Here is a 15,876-nt window from a genome sequence, read left to right as displayed (position 1 = left end):
GAGGCTTCTCTGCCTTCAGACGGTGGGGTAGGTGGTGTGGACAGGCTCCTGGCCACAGTAAATCTCTAGTAGAAAAGAGAGACATGAATATTGGATAAAGAACTGGCCCCAGAAAACTCATGGCCGGGAGCCGTGCACTGGCAAAGGGCTGAGCTGAGGGCCTAGCATATGCACAGGGACTGTAAGCCCAGGTCCACAGAAGGATGTGGGAGCTACACAGATGTCTGTGCAGGGCTTCTGGGCCTGGGCCATGGGATCATCCAAGCCTTCAGGGGAGGCGCTCAAAGGGAATAAACTCTGACCTCTGACTTCCCACAGATAACTGTTCACATCTCTACTAACACAGCTTGGAAATGTGGCTTTCGACAGACCCAGGGATACAAATGGAACATAAAATTTTAAAAACTGGACATACATTTTTAATACCAGAAACCATCCTGGGGTCTCTGAGCTCTGACCCAGTGCTTCCCTTCCTGTGAGAGTCCTCTGAAAAGGAAGGGGTGCCCGTCCAGCAGTCTCGACCTGGCCTGGCCTGTGCTGCGCTGCTTCTGCCACAGAACACTGCTGGAAATGCACTTCATTGGCCAGGGCCAGGAATCTCCTGCTGGATTCATTATTCGTGGTTTCATTATAAATTTCAGGCTGGCCTCTGGAAACTACCCATTGAAAGTGCCTCCTCTTTGCAGTTTGTGTCCTTTGAGGGGATAGGGGTTCCTCCCTTGCAGCTGACCAAGCCACCATAAATATCCTTACGAAGGAGCTGAGTGTCTCCTCCTTTGGGCCCCAGCTGTGTGGGCAGCAGGGGGGAAATTCCAAGCAGTATAGGGCCTGGCTCCCATGCCAGAGGCAGCCCAGGCCATGGCAGATCCATGGGAATGAGAGATAGAGATAGCGAGGACAGGACTGGCTTGTCCCTGTGGAATGTTACTGGCAAGCAAAGCCCAGCCATAGTGAGAGCTGGGCTTTTGTAGTCTGCACTGTGGGGAGGTGAGAAGTGACATTTCTGCTTCTAGGAGGCTACCCAGCTGGTCTGCCCTGGGATGACAGAGGTGGTGCAGCTTTGCCAGGCAGCCTGAGGCCTTGAGAGAATGGAACACGGCTCCAGAGTTGGGCTTCTGGTTAACTCCAGAGAGACCTGCTTGCTTCCTGGATCCTGGATGGACCTTAGCTTAGATCTACTCTCACGTTAACTGTGTGCCTACCATAGCAGTTCCAAATACCCCTCAGAGTAGTAGGCAGCTGCTAGACAGCCATACCCCTCCCTCTGCACGGGCTCTGTGTGCAGGGCCAGCCCATTATCACCTTGGCTAGGGAGTGAGTAGTCAGCAAGCTGTGGACCCAGGCCTGGTCTCTGAAATGAAGCAGCGGCTGTCAGAACTGCACTTGAGGGTAGATGCTGGGCATGCACCTTCCCCTCCTGAGGGGTAGAGAAGGAGGCCTGGGAATTTGCATTTCTGGCCATTCAGGGTGGCATTGTTGCTGCTTCAGGGTGGGGTGGGGGTTATGAGAACACTACAGCACTGTCTCTGAGTTCCTGTCCCCATGTCTCTGGCCAGAACTGGCACAGGTCTTCCAACAGGTGCCCTCCAGCAGGGAGAGCCTAATGTCAGGTATGGCTAGCCAGAGGGTTACACTACGTCCTTCCCTCTGGGCCTGGGGACAGGGATCTCTCGTCACACACCTTGCTCGCGCTGTGCCAGTGCTTCTGTAACCCTGTTCCAGCCACAAGGCCGTGTGGCTCTTCTTGGGGAATGCTGGGGCCATGACAGGCTGGCCTTGCTGCCCTGTGTGCGGACATGACTGAACCAACACAAATCCTGTTTTCTCTCTTCTTCTCTCTTCCTTCCTCACTCCTTCCCCTCTTCATCTTTCCTTTTCTGTAAGGTAAGCTGACTTCTTCTTTTGTTTTCTTTTCCTTTTTTCTTGGTTTTAGTTCTGTAACTGAGGTTCTCACGTCTGCTCTGGAGGGTGTTGGTGCTAGGGGTAGAGGAAAGGGCAGAGCCAGGCCTGCCCTGGCCTGTAACAGGGTCCTGGAACCAAAGGGGCCTTCTGCTGTGCTAGGGTGCCTGACAGTGCTGAGGGCACTGTGGGCACTGTCAGAGCCATCAAGAAATAGCCCACAGCCAGGGCTACTGGGGCAGTTCAGGTGGAAACCATCAAGTATGGAGCCATTTGGCCCTGGTAAAGTAGGGGTTGGGGGGCTGAGAGCTGGGCACAGCCCGCTGCAGCCCACCACCCTATGTTGGGACACAAAAAGCTTTGAAGGGCATGATGGGCATGATCTTCCCTCCCTGCCCAGCTACCCACCATCCCCAGATTTAGTCAGCACAGGGCTGGGAGGCTCTTCCATGCCCTGTGGGGGATTCCGGGGGTCCTGGAAGATGTGGGGGCAGGGCCATCCCTGGGGGAGGGGCCCTAGGCAGCCTGGCCCAGCCTCCTTTGGAGGTGCTGCTGCTGCTCGGGGCTGGCCTCAGTACCAAGGCCTTTCCTGCCTGTGTCCTGGGCAGCCCTTCTGGGGAGAGGGCAGAGGCAGGGAGGGGCTGGGACAGCAAGGCTGCCTGACCCATGGCCCTGACTGCACTTCCTTTCCTCCCCATGCAGCAGCCAAGAGTTTACTCAACAAGAAGGCAGATGGAGTCAAGGTGAGAAGCCAGCTCAGCCCTGAGGGTCCACAGCATGCTGGCTCTGCCCCTCACCCGGAGGCTCCAGCTCTTGGGCCCAACTATACCCCCCAATGGATATGGGAGAGGTTGGGTGTCTCTGCTCCCCCTAACAGCTCTCCTTTCTCTCTCCACAGCCCCAGACAAACAGCACCAAAAACAGTTCAGCTATCACCAGCCCCAAAGGATCTCTCCCTCCAGCAGCCCTGGTACTGAGCTCCTGGCCCCTGTCTCTCCCATACCCCAGTGTCAGAGAGGGCCCCTGAGGTGGGGTCAGCAGCCCCCTGCTTGTCCCTGAAGGCCCACTCCTGCTGCCCCCTCCAGTCCCACAGGGAGGGAGACAGACTGGAACAGCACAGTGGGGGATTTGCCTTCCCAGAGGAGCGGCCACAGCTCCTCAGTTCAGGCACACTCAGGGCTGCTCATAGAGCCCTTCCTTAGGGAGAAGTCTGGTGTCACACCAGACTTGGGTCATCCCCCCAAGAAGCTACAGTAAGGGATGGTCAGGAGGATTTGAGGCAGAAACAAGGGGGAGGTGCCTAGCATCCCTGTCCCTCCCCAGAGACCTTCCCATTCTGCAGGTGACCCAGATAGAAGAGGTGAGGCTGGGCTCTGCAGGGGTGTGTCGGGGTGCTGTGGGGAGGTCAGCAGCAGCCAGGCCAGGCTTGGCCATCTGTAAGTGCTTATCCAACCCAGCGTCCTCTGCTGGTCCCTATGTGCCCACAAGGGAGGCATAGGAGCTCCCTGCTGAGTAGTGGTGAGATTGCCCATGACATCCCTGCTGCGGTCCCCTTGCCTCCAAGAGGGTCCTTGGCGAGGCTGAACCCCCCTGCCCTTGGGCGCCTCCAGGTGAGCCTCACAGCAAGTGTCCAGGGATTTGGAGCAGTGGCTGGGTCACAGGCTCCTGAGTTTGCTGGAAGTACATTTGGTGATCTCCATGGGTCCCAGTCCCGGCTTTTAGGGAGGCAGCCCAAGACTGCCCATTTTCAGGCTGACTTGCTGAATGGCCTCCCTTTAACTCATAGGAAGTTGCCCCTTGTTGGGGGCAGGGAAGCCACTCAGAGCAGCCAGGAGGTGGCAGGAAGGTACCAGGTGCTAGTTCACCCAGCACCTCTCAGCAGCTGGGGAAGCCCACACACAGGCCTTACAGCCAGTCCACCCTTGGACTCCATCCATCCCACATGCTACTCCCACCCCATGACATCTTCAGGCCTGTGCGCCTCTGTGCTGGGCAGAGGATCAGGCAGCAGAGGGCAGAGAGAACTCCAAAGGTAGAGCCCACACACCTGTAGCTGCTCTTAGCCCCTGTGAGATCCATCAAAGGACAGGAAGCGCCGTCTCCAGCCTGGAAAGATTATTGGTTCCACCATTTGGTCCAGCCCCAGCCTGCTCCACCACTCAGGGCCATTGCTGACCACCTGCTGCTCCATCCCTATCAGGCCATCTTGCTGACCACCTGCTCCTCCATCCCTGTCCCTCTGCTCTGCACTCTCTCTGGGTGGACTCTGGCCACCGCCCACTCCTCTGTCTCCCTGGCTCACACTGTCCTCTGCTTCCTTCTTTCTCACTCTCCCTCTCTTTCCTTCCTCTGTCTGCTGCCTTCTGTAGGAGCCTCAAACCACCGTTATCCATAACCCAGTGGACGGGATTAAGGTACTGCCACCGCCTCACTCCTCAACCTTTCCTCAGGCAGGAGGCGCGGGCCCAGGAGGAGGGTGTGGATGGTGATCTGGGGAAGCATTTCTGCTCCAAGGGAAGGCAGGTGTGCAGCCACCAGTCCCCCAAGGCAGAGCAGAGTTCACACATCCACCAGCCCGGAGGACCACAGCTGGACACACTGACTCAGGAGAAAACTCACATAGCCACGCATGCTGCCACAGCGCCAGCCCTCAGCTCCAAGGGGCGCTCTCCACCCAGGCCCTGGGTCTGGGCCTCAGATGCTTAGGGCAAGCTCCCTTCTCAGAAACTTGGCCTTTGCCCTTCCAGCTGCCCTCCGCCCCCACCCCCTGGCGTGGCCCCAGCGCTTCTGCTGAGCGGACCCCTTCTGCTCCTCTCTGCTCTGCCATCTGCTCCCATCCCATTGGCATCATCACCTGGGGCCGGGGAGGGGCTGGCTTTCTCTGTGGTGGGAGGCACCAGTAGGAGGCCAAAGCATTTGGCCTCAGCTGTGCTGGGCAGGCAGGACAGACTCATGCCTGCATCTGGGCTACCTAATGAGCCCCCAGAGGACCTCAGTGGGACCCCTGTTTCTCCAAGATTCCCACCCTGGGCCATTCTCTATGGTGGGGCTAGGGAGCTACAGCTCCCACAGTGCTGAGGTGCAGAGGCCTGATTTCCTCCCTCCCAAGTAGCAGGTGTGCCTTGGGACCCTCTGTGTCTGAGATTGGGTTCTGTTTCTCCTCTGAGAGGCCCCTAGACAATGTCCTGTGCTGGGATAAGCCATAACTCTAGACCTGAAAATCCCCAGTCTGGCCCAGGGCCTAGGCTAGTCAGTGTCCGCGCTGGAGTGTAGTCCTGCAGGTGCCAGTGAGGTGCTCTTCCTGAGGGACACAGAGGTCTTCTGGGGACTGGGTGGTTCACAGATGCTCCTTTCCCCTGAAATACATCAGCTACTTGAGGGTGCAGGCATTGAGCCTGCTTGTCTAGGCCTGAGAGGGACAGGTGGTCCTGGGAAGTCTCACCTTTTCTGGGAGAATGGATCCCCGAAATCTGTTCGCCTTGTCTGCAGAATGCACAGCTTCCAGGGCCTCCCATGGTAGCCAGAGTCATGTGTTTTAAATCTTGGGATTTCAAAAGGCCTGGTCCTCTTTCATCAGTGAGCTGAGCAACCCAGGCCTCCTTGAGGAAGGTGAAGTTGAGGCCCCAGCTGTTGGGTATGTGGATGGATGCAGCCTGTGGGGAGCAGAATGAGCTCTTGGGGGACAGTGCCCTCCTGGAAGCACACACAGGGTGGGCAAGCTTCAGTCACTGCTTCCTTGGAATTTGGAGGCTGGGACACAGCCACCCTAGGGAGGGTCTTCCCGTGACCCCCTGTGAGGTCTGACCTGGAGCCTGAGCTGGTTCCACTGGCTGCATCCTGCCTATCTCTGACCTGGTCCTGAACTACACTTCCCCTGTTTCCTTAGGAGTCTTCTGATAGCACCAACACAACCATAGAGGACGAAGATGCCAAAGGTACCTGAATGGAGGCCTTGCCTGGCCCTGCAGGGCTGCTATCTGGGCTGGGTGGGTCCTGGACTGCAGGGTCCTGTGTCTCAGGCTATGTGTGCAGCTGTTCGGGGCTTGCCCTGTGCAGGCCACAGTGTTTCTGAAATGCATGGGGGTGGCTGGACATCTTAGGCTGCAAAGTGCAGATGGCCTGGGCCAGCACTGGGGCCAGGATACCAGTTCCTATGGGGACAAGCGTGTGGGTAGAATTTGCTCAAGATGTTTGTCTTCTTTTAAAGTTTAAGCTTGTGGTTCCACTCAGCTTGCTGCACTGGATGAGAGGCTGGGTGCTTCATGTTTTCTTTGCTGACTTGGGAGACCCTTCCTGAGGTGGGCTTCTATGCCACAACCCAGCAGGGGCCCTTCCCACACTGGGCCTGGTGACCCTTGGGCACGCAGCACCAGGGACTGGGCCCCTGGCATCTGCCTCCCCAGGATGAAGGCTGACACTCAACTCTCAGCTGTACCTTCACATATATAATGAGCTCTAAGTTGTCCTCAGAATGGTGCTAGAAGTCACATGGGGGACTCCACTCTGCTCCTGACCACCCTACCCAGCTTCATTGCTGTCCCTGAGAGTCCCCCACACTCCAGAGGAGAGATGGTCATGGGGTTTTGAGCCCTGGATGGGGGAGAACAGATAGCTGTGCACTTACCCCTCAGACTGAAATAGACCCAGAGTCACAGGGCATGGATGCCATCCATACTGCTCTGTCCCGTGTCCTGCCTCCTCAACCTGGCCAGAGGGACACTGGGCATTGAGGGAGGTGGCTGGACCTCAGGCCTGTAGGAGGACAGGGGAAGACAGACCAGAGATGCACATGAGACTTAGAGCCAGATCGAGGATCTGAGCTGGGACAGGCCCCAAGACTAAAGGGTTGCACTTCAGCTTTGTCATACCAGGGAGGACCTCCATCCACCCTGTGGCTAGGCCACAACTGGTACAGAGCTGGAGCAGCCCTAGGGGCTATCATGCCAGGGGATGACAGTCATTCCCACCTGCCAGCCTGGCCTCTGGAGCTCCTGACTGGGAGCCACTGATGCAGCCCTAGGGGCAACCTTCTCCACCTCGGTCCCCCTGGTAGTGGTCTGGGGTTCTGCATACATAACTTCTGTCCTCATTCTGGCCCCTTACGGCCCTGCCACTTTCTCTCCGGAGTACTCGCTGCTGCCCATCTGCTGCCTCTGTTCCACCCCAGCCCCCAGGGTCCCTGATGTCCTGAGCTTGGTGAGGAGGGGCTCGGGAGCCCCAGAAGCTGAAGGGCCTTTGCCCTGCCCATCTCCAGCTCCCATTAGCCCCCTGCCAGCCCCGTGTAAGTAGTTTGGGCCCTGCTGCTGAACCCCCCTCACCTCCCAGCTAGTGACGGATGGGACACTCACATCAAGGGAGGATCAAACTTGGGTTGGTGGCTCTAGCCCAGCCCTTCTCCTTCCCCCCATCTCCCGCACTGGGATTCCACAAGGCACCCTCTGTGTGAGCCTAGATAGCGCCCATTGATGGCCTGTTGGGACACTGCCTTAACCCACCTTCCCGCTCAAGTTCACTGGACAGCGTAGGAGACCTAAAGGATCAGGCCTTGACACCACTACCTCCAGGTCCTGCCTATGCCTCTCTCTGGCCCACCTCTGGGGGGCTTAAGTAGGGGGCTGGCTCCCAGGTCCCCTTACTTGAAAACAGGGGCCTCACTTCCTCCCGCCTTCCTTTTGGCTCTGCCATCTCCTCATATGTCTGTCTGCCTCGTGTTCATGTCTTGTCTGTTCCGCCCCAGCACCCAGGATCTCTGACATCCTGAACTCGGTGAGAAGGGGCTCAGGAACCCCAGAAGTCGAGGGCCCCCTCTCAGCGGGGCCCCCGCCCTGCCTGTCTCCGGGTCTCCTAGGCCCCCTGCCCACCCCGTGTAAGTAGTGGCCTCCAGACTCACTGCCTCTGCTGCTGAGGGCTCACTGTGAATGGCCAGTGCTCAGCTTCCTGCACCTGCCGTGCATGGCCCAGGCCTAGTCCCTGGCCAGGGTGCTGATGGTGCCTGGCCTAGTTGGGCTTCCTGGGGACACATGTGCTAACTCAGCAGGCAGCTACCTGGCTTCTCCCCCCAGGACCCGGCTCCTCCCACTTTGGCTCATCCCCCACCCTCACTGCATTCCTGCACGCTGCCCACCTTGCTGTCAGTTTCAGGCCTTTTCCTCAAAGGGTCTGTCCTACACCTGGGCGATTGGTTGGCCCCTCTGGGCCCTTATGGCCATCTCTGTAGAAAAATTTCTAGCTACATTGACTGTGCCTCGCTTACAGTACCCAGGAGCCTGCTTCTGGGGCTGCCCCTGGATCCCTGTAAACCCCAGCCACTCAGCACCACTCCTTGTGGAATGGGGGACTGAGGAAGGTGCCTGAAGGGGAATGACAGACAAGGAGACATTACTGAGAAGAGGCCTGGCCTTCTACTCACCGGCTCTGTGTACACAGGCCAGGACCATGCTTCCTCTGGGACATACCTTCTCTCCTACCACCTTTCCTCTGCCTACCTGTCGAGCATTCCCAAGCCTCCATACACGCAGCAGCGCTCTCTGGCTTCTTGCGGGCCAGGTTGCCTCTCTTTGGAGGTCATCCTCTGCCCAAGGCAGCTTCCAGCGCCCACCTAGACAATTAAAGGCACCTGTGTTCCTCCTGGTGTCTCTTCCCACATCCCATGTTCCTCCACATTCCCCTTTTGTCCTGTACCCCCAAACCTCCGTCTCTTCCTTCCATTCCCCTTCCCTGTCCCCCTAATACCCTCACATCCCTTCCTGCAATCCCTCCTACTCTCTGGCTTGGCTCTCAACCTGTAGGTTTCTTGCCCCACTTGTGTTCATGTCTGTCTGTTCCACCCCAGCCCCCAGGATCTCTGACATCCTCAACTCAGTGAGGAGGGGCTCAGGGACCCCAGAAGCCGAGGGCCCTTTGCCAGTGGGGCCCCCACCTTGCCCATCTCCGACTCTCCCTGGCCCCCTGCCCACCCCGTGTAAGTAGCACTTCAAGTGGCCCTGGTGTCTCCTGGGAGGGGTTCACAGAGGTGAGCCCTCACCCCCCCCACATAGTCTGCTGCCAGCCTGGCTGCAGGGATGAGGGGCACAGAGCCTCTCTGCTGGATCGTGGAAATTTGCATCAAAGTGGATGAAGAACCACAGGTCTCAGAAAAATGTGGCTCATAGTCATGAAGTGTGTGTCTGTGTGTATGTATGCACACATGTGCACACGTATGCCTATGCGTGCACACACCTGTGTAGAAGCATCCAAAGCAGCATTCAGCAGCCTGGAGCACTGGCTGCCCTGTGGCTGCACTTGATTCTGATGAGAGTGGAGTGAGCAATGATCCCTGCAACACAGGAGCAGAAGGCCCCCCTCCCCCAGGACAGGGCCACCTGCGTGAGAATACACCTTCCTGGATATAGGATAGGGAAAGAAATTCAGTCCTGGGCCCTGAGAAATTCTCACATTCTGGCTGTCAAGCCAGACATCAGTGAGCAGACTTGAGGGGCAGCCAGGAGCACGGGCGGGCGGGCGGGCAGGCGGGAGGGAGGGCTGGAGAGGCAGGCGCAGGCGGGGCAGCTTCCCCAGCCTGTGTGCTGACTGCCCGCCAGTATCACTTACAGGGATGGATGACATCCCAGGGCTGCAGCCACCCCCACCTCCAGGGAAGCGCGGGCCTGGGGGTGGCATCCACATGCTCTCAGAGAACAGGTTGCCAGGCCAGGGGCCTGGCATGGCCGGGCAGTGGCTGGGTGAGTACTGATGTCGGGTGAGGCCTAGGGCAGATCACCCCATCTTGTTTTCAGGCTAGGCCTGGGGAGGGGGAGAATGGCTGTTGCAAGTGGGAGGGACCAGGGCAGAGGGGAGGGGACGGAGTGACCCAGAGAAAGTAGTGGTCCTAGAGATGGGGTTCAGTAGCCTGAAGCCACAAAGGGGCACAGATCCTTACTGTGTGGCCTGGGAGTATTGGAGCATATTCTGGGGAACATGACACCCTCCCCCAGCATTGCAGCATTGCGTGGTGGGTAGAGTAGGCTGGAAGTAAGGTGCTGAAGTATGAGACCAGGTTCTAACCGGTGATTGGGGGGAGAGGGGGACAGATCAGGAAGTCGACAGACAACAGAACTAATGAAGGGGGCTCAGGGAAAGGTGCATGTGGTTAATAGGCACTAAGTGGGGCTTCTGGGAATATCAGGACCCCCATTTCTACAGCATCTCATCTGATTACAGAGGCCCAGTGTCTGCAGCAACACCTGTCCACTGGGTCTGCCATAAATAGGTGCTCTAGGGAAGAGCCAGGGGTGCACTGAATGGCTGCATCACCCTAGGGCCATGATCTTGAGCTTGGAGAGGTAGCACGGCAGGGATAATGGAACTATGAACAGGTGTCTTGGGAGGGACTGAGCAGAGCTGGGGGCTGAGGGCAGAGACATTGAGCAGGCTTAGGAGGAGGACCTGATAGGTAGGTTGTGGGTCCCCCTTTCCTAGGAAGGGATCCCTTGCCTTACTGTGGAACAGGGCTCTGTCCCTCCCCAAACACAGGACCCTCCCCACACAGTTCTCCTTGCAGCCTGGCCTCTTTCCCTAATCAGGGATTACTATGATCTAGGCTGATCCAGGCTGATCTCTGGGCAGCTGCTCTGCCTCTGGCAGCTCCAGACTCTGAGGGTGGAGGCTTTACTAGAAGGCAGCAGGGGTTGGGGGGGGGCAAGCCTTCATGGGCTCCACCTGGATGCTTGGGGCCTTCCTAGGGAACTTCAGGTGGGGGGGTTGGAATCCCATTTACCCTGGGCCTGGGTAAAAAAACCTACTCTTGCTAAACTTCAGCCTCCATTTCAGTGTATGGACAGCTTGTCTGTAGCAACAGGCCTTACTACCTAGGCATTCGCTTCACTTTGGGCTCTTGATCCCTCCTTCAGGGCACCATGCCCAATGGGGTCTGGACAGCAGCTATTTCACAGGTCAGGAAGTGTCTGGCAACCTCAGCTTCCCTTTCTGTAGAATGGAAGTTGGCTCCCACAAAGGACTCTTTCCAGTAGTCACCAGACCTCTGACCTCCTCTCTGTTTACTTAATCCATACTCTTCACACAAACTACCACTTTTAATGTTTTTATGGTTTGAAAACAATTATTTCATTGAAGTGAAGACGAGTTCCACTTTCCAGGGTGTAAGAAAGCATGTGGAAGTCAAGAAAGTAACTCACTCAGTTCCAGCCTCCTAAGTGTGGAGGTGAGGGCCTCCTGTGGAGGAGGCTGCTCCTGTCTGTTAAGAGAGACTAGCAAACATCAGGAGTGACTGGGGCTGTAGAGGGCATAAAAGGGAACCCCAGTGGGGCTGGGCAAAGAGCTGGCTGCAGGTGTAGAGCTGTCACACCTGAAGCTTGGAGTCTCCTCCAGAAAGCACAAGAAAGGGGGATGAGTACTCAGAGGGGGTGAGATTGATTGGAATATGTTGTATGCATGTGTGGGGCTGTGGAATGAAACTCCCTCCTGGATAATGAATGTATGTCAATGTTAAATGAGATACAAGAGCCAGGCATGGATGGCTCACACCTGTAATCCTAGCTATTCAAGAGGCTGAGATCTGAGGATCTCTAAAGCCAGCCTAGGCAGGAAAGTCCAATTAGCCACTAAAAAAAGCCAGAAGTAGAGCTGTGGCTAAAGTGGTAGCATGTTAACCTTGAGCACAAAAGCTCAGAGACAGTGCCCAGACTCTGAGTTCAAACCCCAGGACTGCCCCCCCAAAAAAAGAGCAATGAGAAAGGGGGGCAGTGCCAGAGTTTTGCAGCTGGGAGGGGTGGGCTGCAGTATCAGGGGCTGCCTTGGGATCCAGAAGGTAACAACAGAAGTCACCATTGTGTGTGTGATTCCTCTCCCAGAATCAAGCACAGATCAGGGACCCAGAGCCAGAACTGGAGAAGGGATTTGGAGCTCACAGAGGCTGGCTGTTTAGAGCAGATGAATGCAAGCTACCACATAATCTAGATGCAAGCTCAAGTCCATGAGTGTACATGCACACATACAAGCATGTGTCCAAACAACACACAAATGGGGTACCCATGTACTGTGTCCACAAATAGGCATGCATGAGTATTCATGCCCTCAGTGTGTGTGCACTCCCATATGTATGCACATACATGCACCCATGCTCATATGCATTGTGTATGAACACTGCCTGCACAAGCACACGTGGATCTAGGTTCCATAGGAATCCAGAGCCAGTACAGCTCACATGTGCCCAGGCCAACACAGATACCCCGGTGCTGGCACACACATGGCACACTACCACTCTTACATAGTGGATATGGACTTAGTTCCCTCTGGAAGTGGTGGGCTGAGCACCCAGAGGGCATGGAAGCTGAAAGTGTGACAGACAGCCCTTCCATAGCTTCTCTGCTTCCATGTTTTTTGTTTGTCCTGGATTATGTGTTTGTGTGTGTGCACATGTGTGTGCATTTCATTCCTGGGGCTTGAACTCAGGACCTTGCACAAACTAGGCAGGAACTCTACCACCCTTTTGTTCTCACTTTTTGAGACTTTTGTTCTTACTTTTGTTTTTTGCTACCTATGCTGAGGTACTCTCAAACTCTCCATACTCCTGTGTCTGCCACCAAGTAGCTGGGATTAGGGGAGTCTGCCACTGTGCTTGGCCCTAAAATTTTTATTTACTGAGGTGCCAATATGGGGTTTGAGCTCAGGGCTTCAAACTCTTGCTTAGCTGTTTCACCCACCACTGTCGCTCTACTTGAGCCCCACCTCTGGTTCTCACTTTTGGTTGCTTAACTGGAGTTGAGTTTGGTGAATTTATCTTCCCTGGGTCAAACCTTGACCCTCAGATCTCAGCCTCTAAATACTAGATTATAGGATGAGCTACTGGTGGTACCTGGCTGTAAATTTTGTTGAGGGCTTTAAAATTTTGTTATAAAGATGATATATAGAGGGTTTCAATTATGTGTCAGGTAAAAAAGTACATTTCTTTGTGGACAATGTCATACCTTCCCTAGCTCCAGGCTAAAAGCTGTCTTATAATTCTACTGTAATCAAAGCAGTAAAGAGGGCTTCCAGCAAGTGCCCCAGAGGCCAGTGCTCAGAGCCTTGGGCCTGGGGTTTGCAGACAGTTGAGGTGGGAGAGTCTTCAAACAGTACATGGTCCAGGACCGAAGGCAGGAAGAGAGATGTGGAATGCAGTAGCCAGAGACTACCCTGTCTTCCTGCATGAAGCACAATCTCCCAAGTGATCTTGCTCTTGTCTTTCCTCAAAAGCCCACCCTCCTTCCAGGGCCCAAGCCTGCTGAATGCTCTTCTGTGGCTGCTTCCAGCCTTTGGTGACCCCTGGGAAGGGGGCACTCAGTGAGCAGGCACAGGTGAAGGATGGAACAGGAGGCCAGGCCAGGGCCCATGCTACAGGGAAGCCCAGGGTGGGGCCAGTAGATGCAGAAGGGGAACTGTGGGCTGAGTTATAGGGAGGTTCTGTTGTCTTCCATTCTGCATTTTTTGTACACTTTGTAATACCTATGGAGTATTTCTGCTATTTAAAAAACATTTTCTCCAAGAACAACACGGTGGATGCTATGGCACTTGGAAACAAGTCATTGGTGTTGGTGAGGGTACTGGGTCATCGGGACAGTTTGGGCATAGGTGTCAAGGCCTGGGAAGGGGAGCCAGTTCCAGGACTGGGGCGGGATGTGCTGTGTGGATGGCACCTGCAGCTCTGGCCCAGCCCGGCCCTGCCCTGGGCTCTGGAGGGCTGTTCCGGAGGGTGCAGGCCAGTGCCCACTTGTCACTCGGGGTATCTTCCTGTAGCCCGGAAGCAAGAGATCATCAAGACCACAGAACAGCTCATCGAGGCTGTCAACAATGGAGACTTCGAGGCCTACGCGTGAGTCTCTGGGGCCTGGGGCTTGGGTGGGCATGTGGGCTGTAGAGGACAGAGGATGCCCCCTCACTTGGGTTCCCACCCCCCAGGAAAATCTGTGACCCAGGCCTGACTTCATTTGAGCCTGAAGCTTTGGGCAACCTGGTCGAAGGAATGGACTTCCACAGATTCTACTTTGAGAACCGTGAGTGGGGAAGCTGGGGGGTAGACTGGAGGAGGTGGCTGGGTCAGGAGAGCCCCCTTCCCCCTCGGTCAGGGCTGGGGCTGGGCCAAACAGAATCGTGTCTCCCCACGTAGAGCTGAGGTATGGGGAGGGCGGAGGTGGGTGCAGGGGTCGTTGTGGAGGGCATGTGAGCAGGGAGCATGCGTGTGGGGGGGGTGCCCAGTGTCAAGCCCCCACCTATCTGCAGTGCTGGCGAAGAACAGCAAACCGATCCACACAACCATCCTGAACCCACATGTGCACGTCATCGGCGAGGATGCGGCCTGCATTGCCTACATCCGCCTCACGCAGTACATCGATGGGCAGGGCCGGCCCCGGACCAGCCAGTCTGAAGAGACCCGCGTGTGGCACCGCCGGGATGGCAAGTGGCAGAACGTGCATTTCCACTGCTCGGGCGCGCCTGTAGCCCCTCTGCAGTGAGGTGAGTGCCCTGGGATGGTGGCCGGCTGGTGCAGAGTGGTGAGAGCTGCTCAGGTCCCTTCCCTAAGTTTACCACACAGAATAGAGCTTGGTAAGCCAGAGGTTTGGGGAACCCAGGCCCTCCTCATCAGAATCTTTGACATCTGAGGCGAGAGGACCCAGATGGTAGGTTCAGGGGCCAAAGCCCAGGCAGAAGTTGAGTCTGTTGCCTGAGCTTTTCCTGGTAGGCCCCTTGCTGGATATGACCTTGTTCTCTCCCTGGGGGAGTTGGGGGGGGGAGGGGACACCTTGCAGATGGCCAAGCCTTGGGTCCTCCAGGGCTGGGGTAGCATGTTGAGAAAGGTGACCTAACCCTTGTTTCAGAGCTGCACCTGGTTTCGCCGGACAGAGTTGGTGTTTGGAGCCTGGCTGCCCTCGGGCGCACGGCCTGCCTGTCGCATGTTTGTGTCTGCCTCGTCCCTTCCCCTGGTGCCTGTGTCCGCAGAAAAACAAGACCAGATGTGATTCGTTTTTAAAAATAAGATGACGACAACCATACACAAAAAAATTGACATCGGATGAAATGGAAACAAACTAAAGAATGGAAAAAACTGTAAAAAAAAAAAAATCCGGCATTTGTGGGGCCACCCCCCCCAAGCTCCACGTGTGTCCATTGCTCTCCTGGCCTTGGGGGACCCTCGGGGCATCAGTGTACCCACCAGGCCCCCACTTGCGTGCTGACCGGTGTTAGTCTGTAGGTTCGCACTCACCCCATACCTCAGGCGTCTGCATCCTCCTGCCAACGCATGGGCCCCGTGTGCTCGCCTGGCTGTCCTAGTGTCAGGTGTCTTGGGGAGGGATGTGGGGCTGCCTCCTTTCCTGCTAGTTGTGCCTGAGTCGCTGCTGTTCCCGCTTTCTTTCCCTTCCCTCATCCCATGAAGGGCTGGGTGTGGGCTCCCCCACTGTGGACCCACCTTCCAGTATGGATTGTCTGTCCCACACCCTGGGAGTGGGCAGAAAATGGCCTCTCCCCTCTCCCCCAGAAGGCCATCAGAAAAGCCCTGAAGCACTCTGAGCTCCAGTTTGGTTCTTTGGGAGTAGGGTGTGGAGGGGCACAACTTGTCTCCAGGCCCCGTACCTGGCAAGAGCTGGCCAAGAGGACATCTGTCTGCAGCTCACAGCCATGGAGAAGGAACTGTCTAGAGGCTGGCCTCCTTCCTGATTGGGGTGCCTGTCCCCTGCCAGCCAGAGCAAAGCAATGTGGCCCTCACCCTGACTGGGCAGTTCTTCCTGTGCTACTAGGATCAGAATCTACTGAGGACTGTGGGCCTCCAGTGCCTAGTGGATGCAGGGAGCAGGCCAAGCTGCATCTGGAATGTTTGCCTATGGAGCTTGGGGTCTGGGTCTCAGGATGTGGCTGAGTGATGTAGCAAGTGGTAAAGATGGGTCAGAGGGCAGGATGCTTCTAGGTAGAGGCAGGGGTCCATGTGGGTGTCTGCTGGTGTTGGGA

The 15,876-nt window shown here is 56.3% G+C and overlaps 1 protein-coding gene across 1 annotated transcript in view; it reads left to right on the top strand.

The window, feature by feature from the left end:
• Positions 1–14,911, top strand: part of Camk2b (calcium/calmodulin-dependent protein kinase II beta) — an 85,827-nt gene extending 70,916 nt beyond the window's left edge. Inside the window, exons 14-24 of the mRNA XM_013032935.1 lie at positions 2,605–2,642; positions 2,798–2,869; positions 4,269–4,313; positions 5,786–5,834; positions 7,067–7,180; positions 7,637–7,765; positions 8,732–8,860; positions 13,672–13,747; positions 13,834–13,928; positions 14,155–14,388; positions 14,751–14,911. Of these exons, the coding sequence (XP_012888389.1) occupies positions 2,605–2,642; positions 2,798–2,869; positions 4,269–4,313; positions 5,786–5,834; positions 7,067–7,180; positions 7,637–7,765; positions 8,732–8,860; positions 13,672–13,747; positions 13,834–13,928; positions 14,155–14,387 (980 nt within the window). The 3' untranslated portion in view covers position 14,388; positions 14,751–14,911. The remainder of the gene's footprint in view (positions 1–2,604; positions 2,643–2,797; positions 2,870–4,268; positions 4,314–5,785; positions 5,835–7,066; positions 7,181–7,636; positions 7,766–8,731; positions 8,861–13,671; positions 13,748–13,833; positions 13,929–14,154; positions 14,389–14,750) is intronic.
• Positions 14,912–15,876: the final 965 nt, after the last annotated feature.

The sequence above is a fragment of the Dipodomys ordii genome, unplaced genomic scaffold, assembly GCF_000151885.1.
Source record: "Dipodomys ordii isolate 6190 unplaced genomic scaffold, Dord_2.0 Scaffold160, whole genome shotgun sequence".
Classification (NCBI taxonomy): Eukaryota; Metazoa; Chordata; class Mammalia; order Rodentia; family Heteromyidae; genus Dipodomys; species Dipodomys ordii.
The sequence above is the reverse complement of the archived record's forward strand: the minus strand, read 5'-3'. Positions and strand labels throughout refer to the sequence as shown.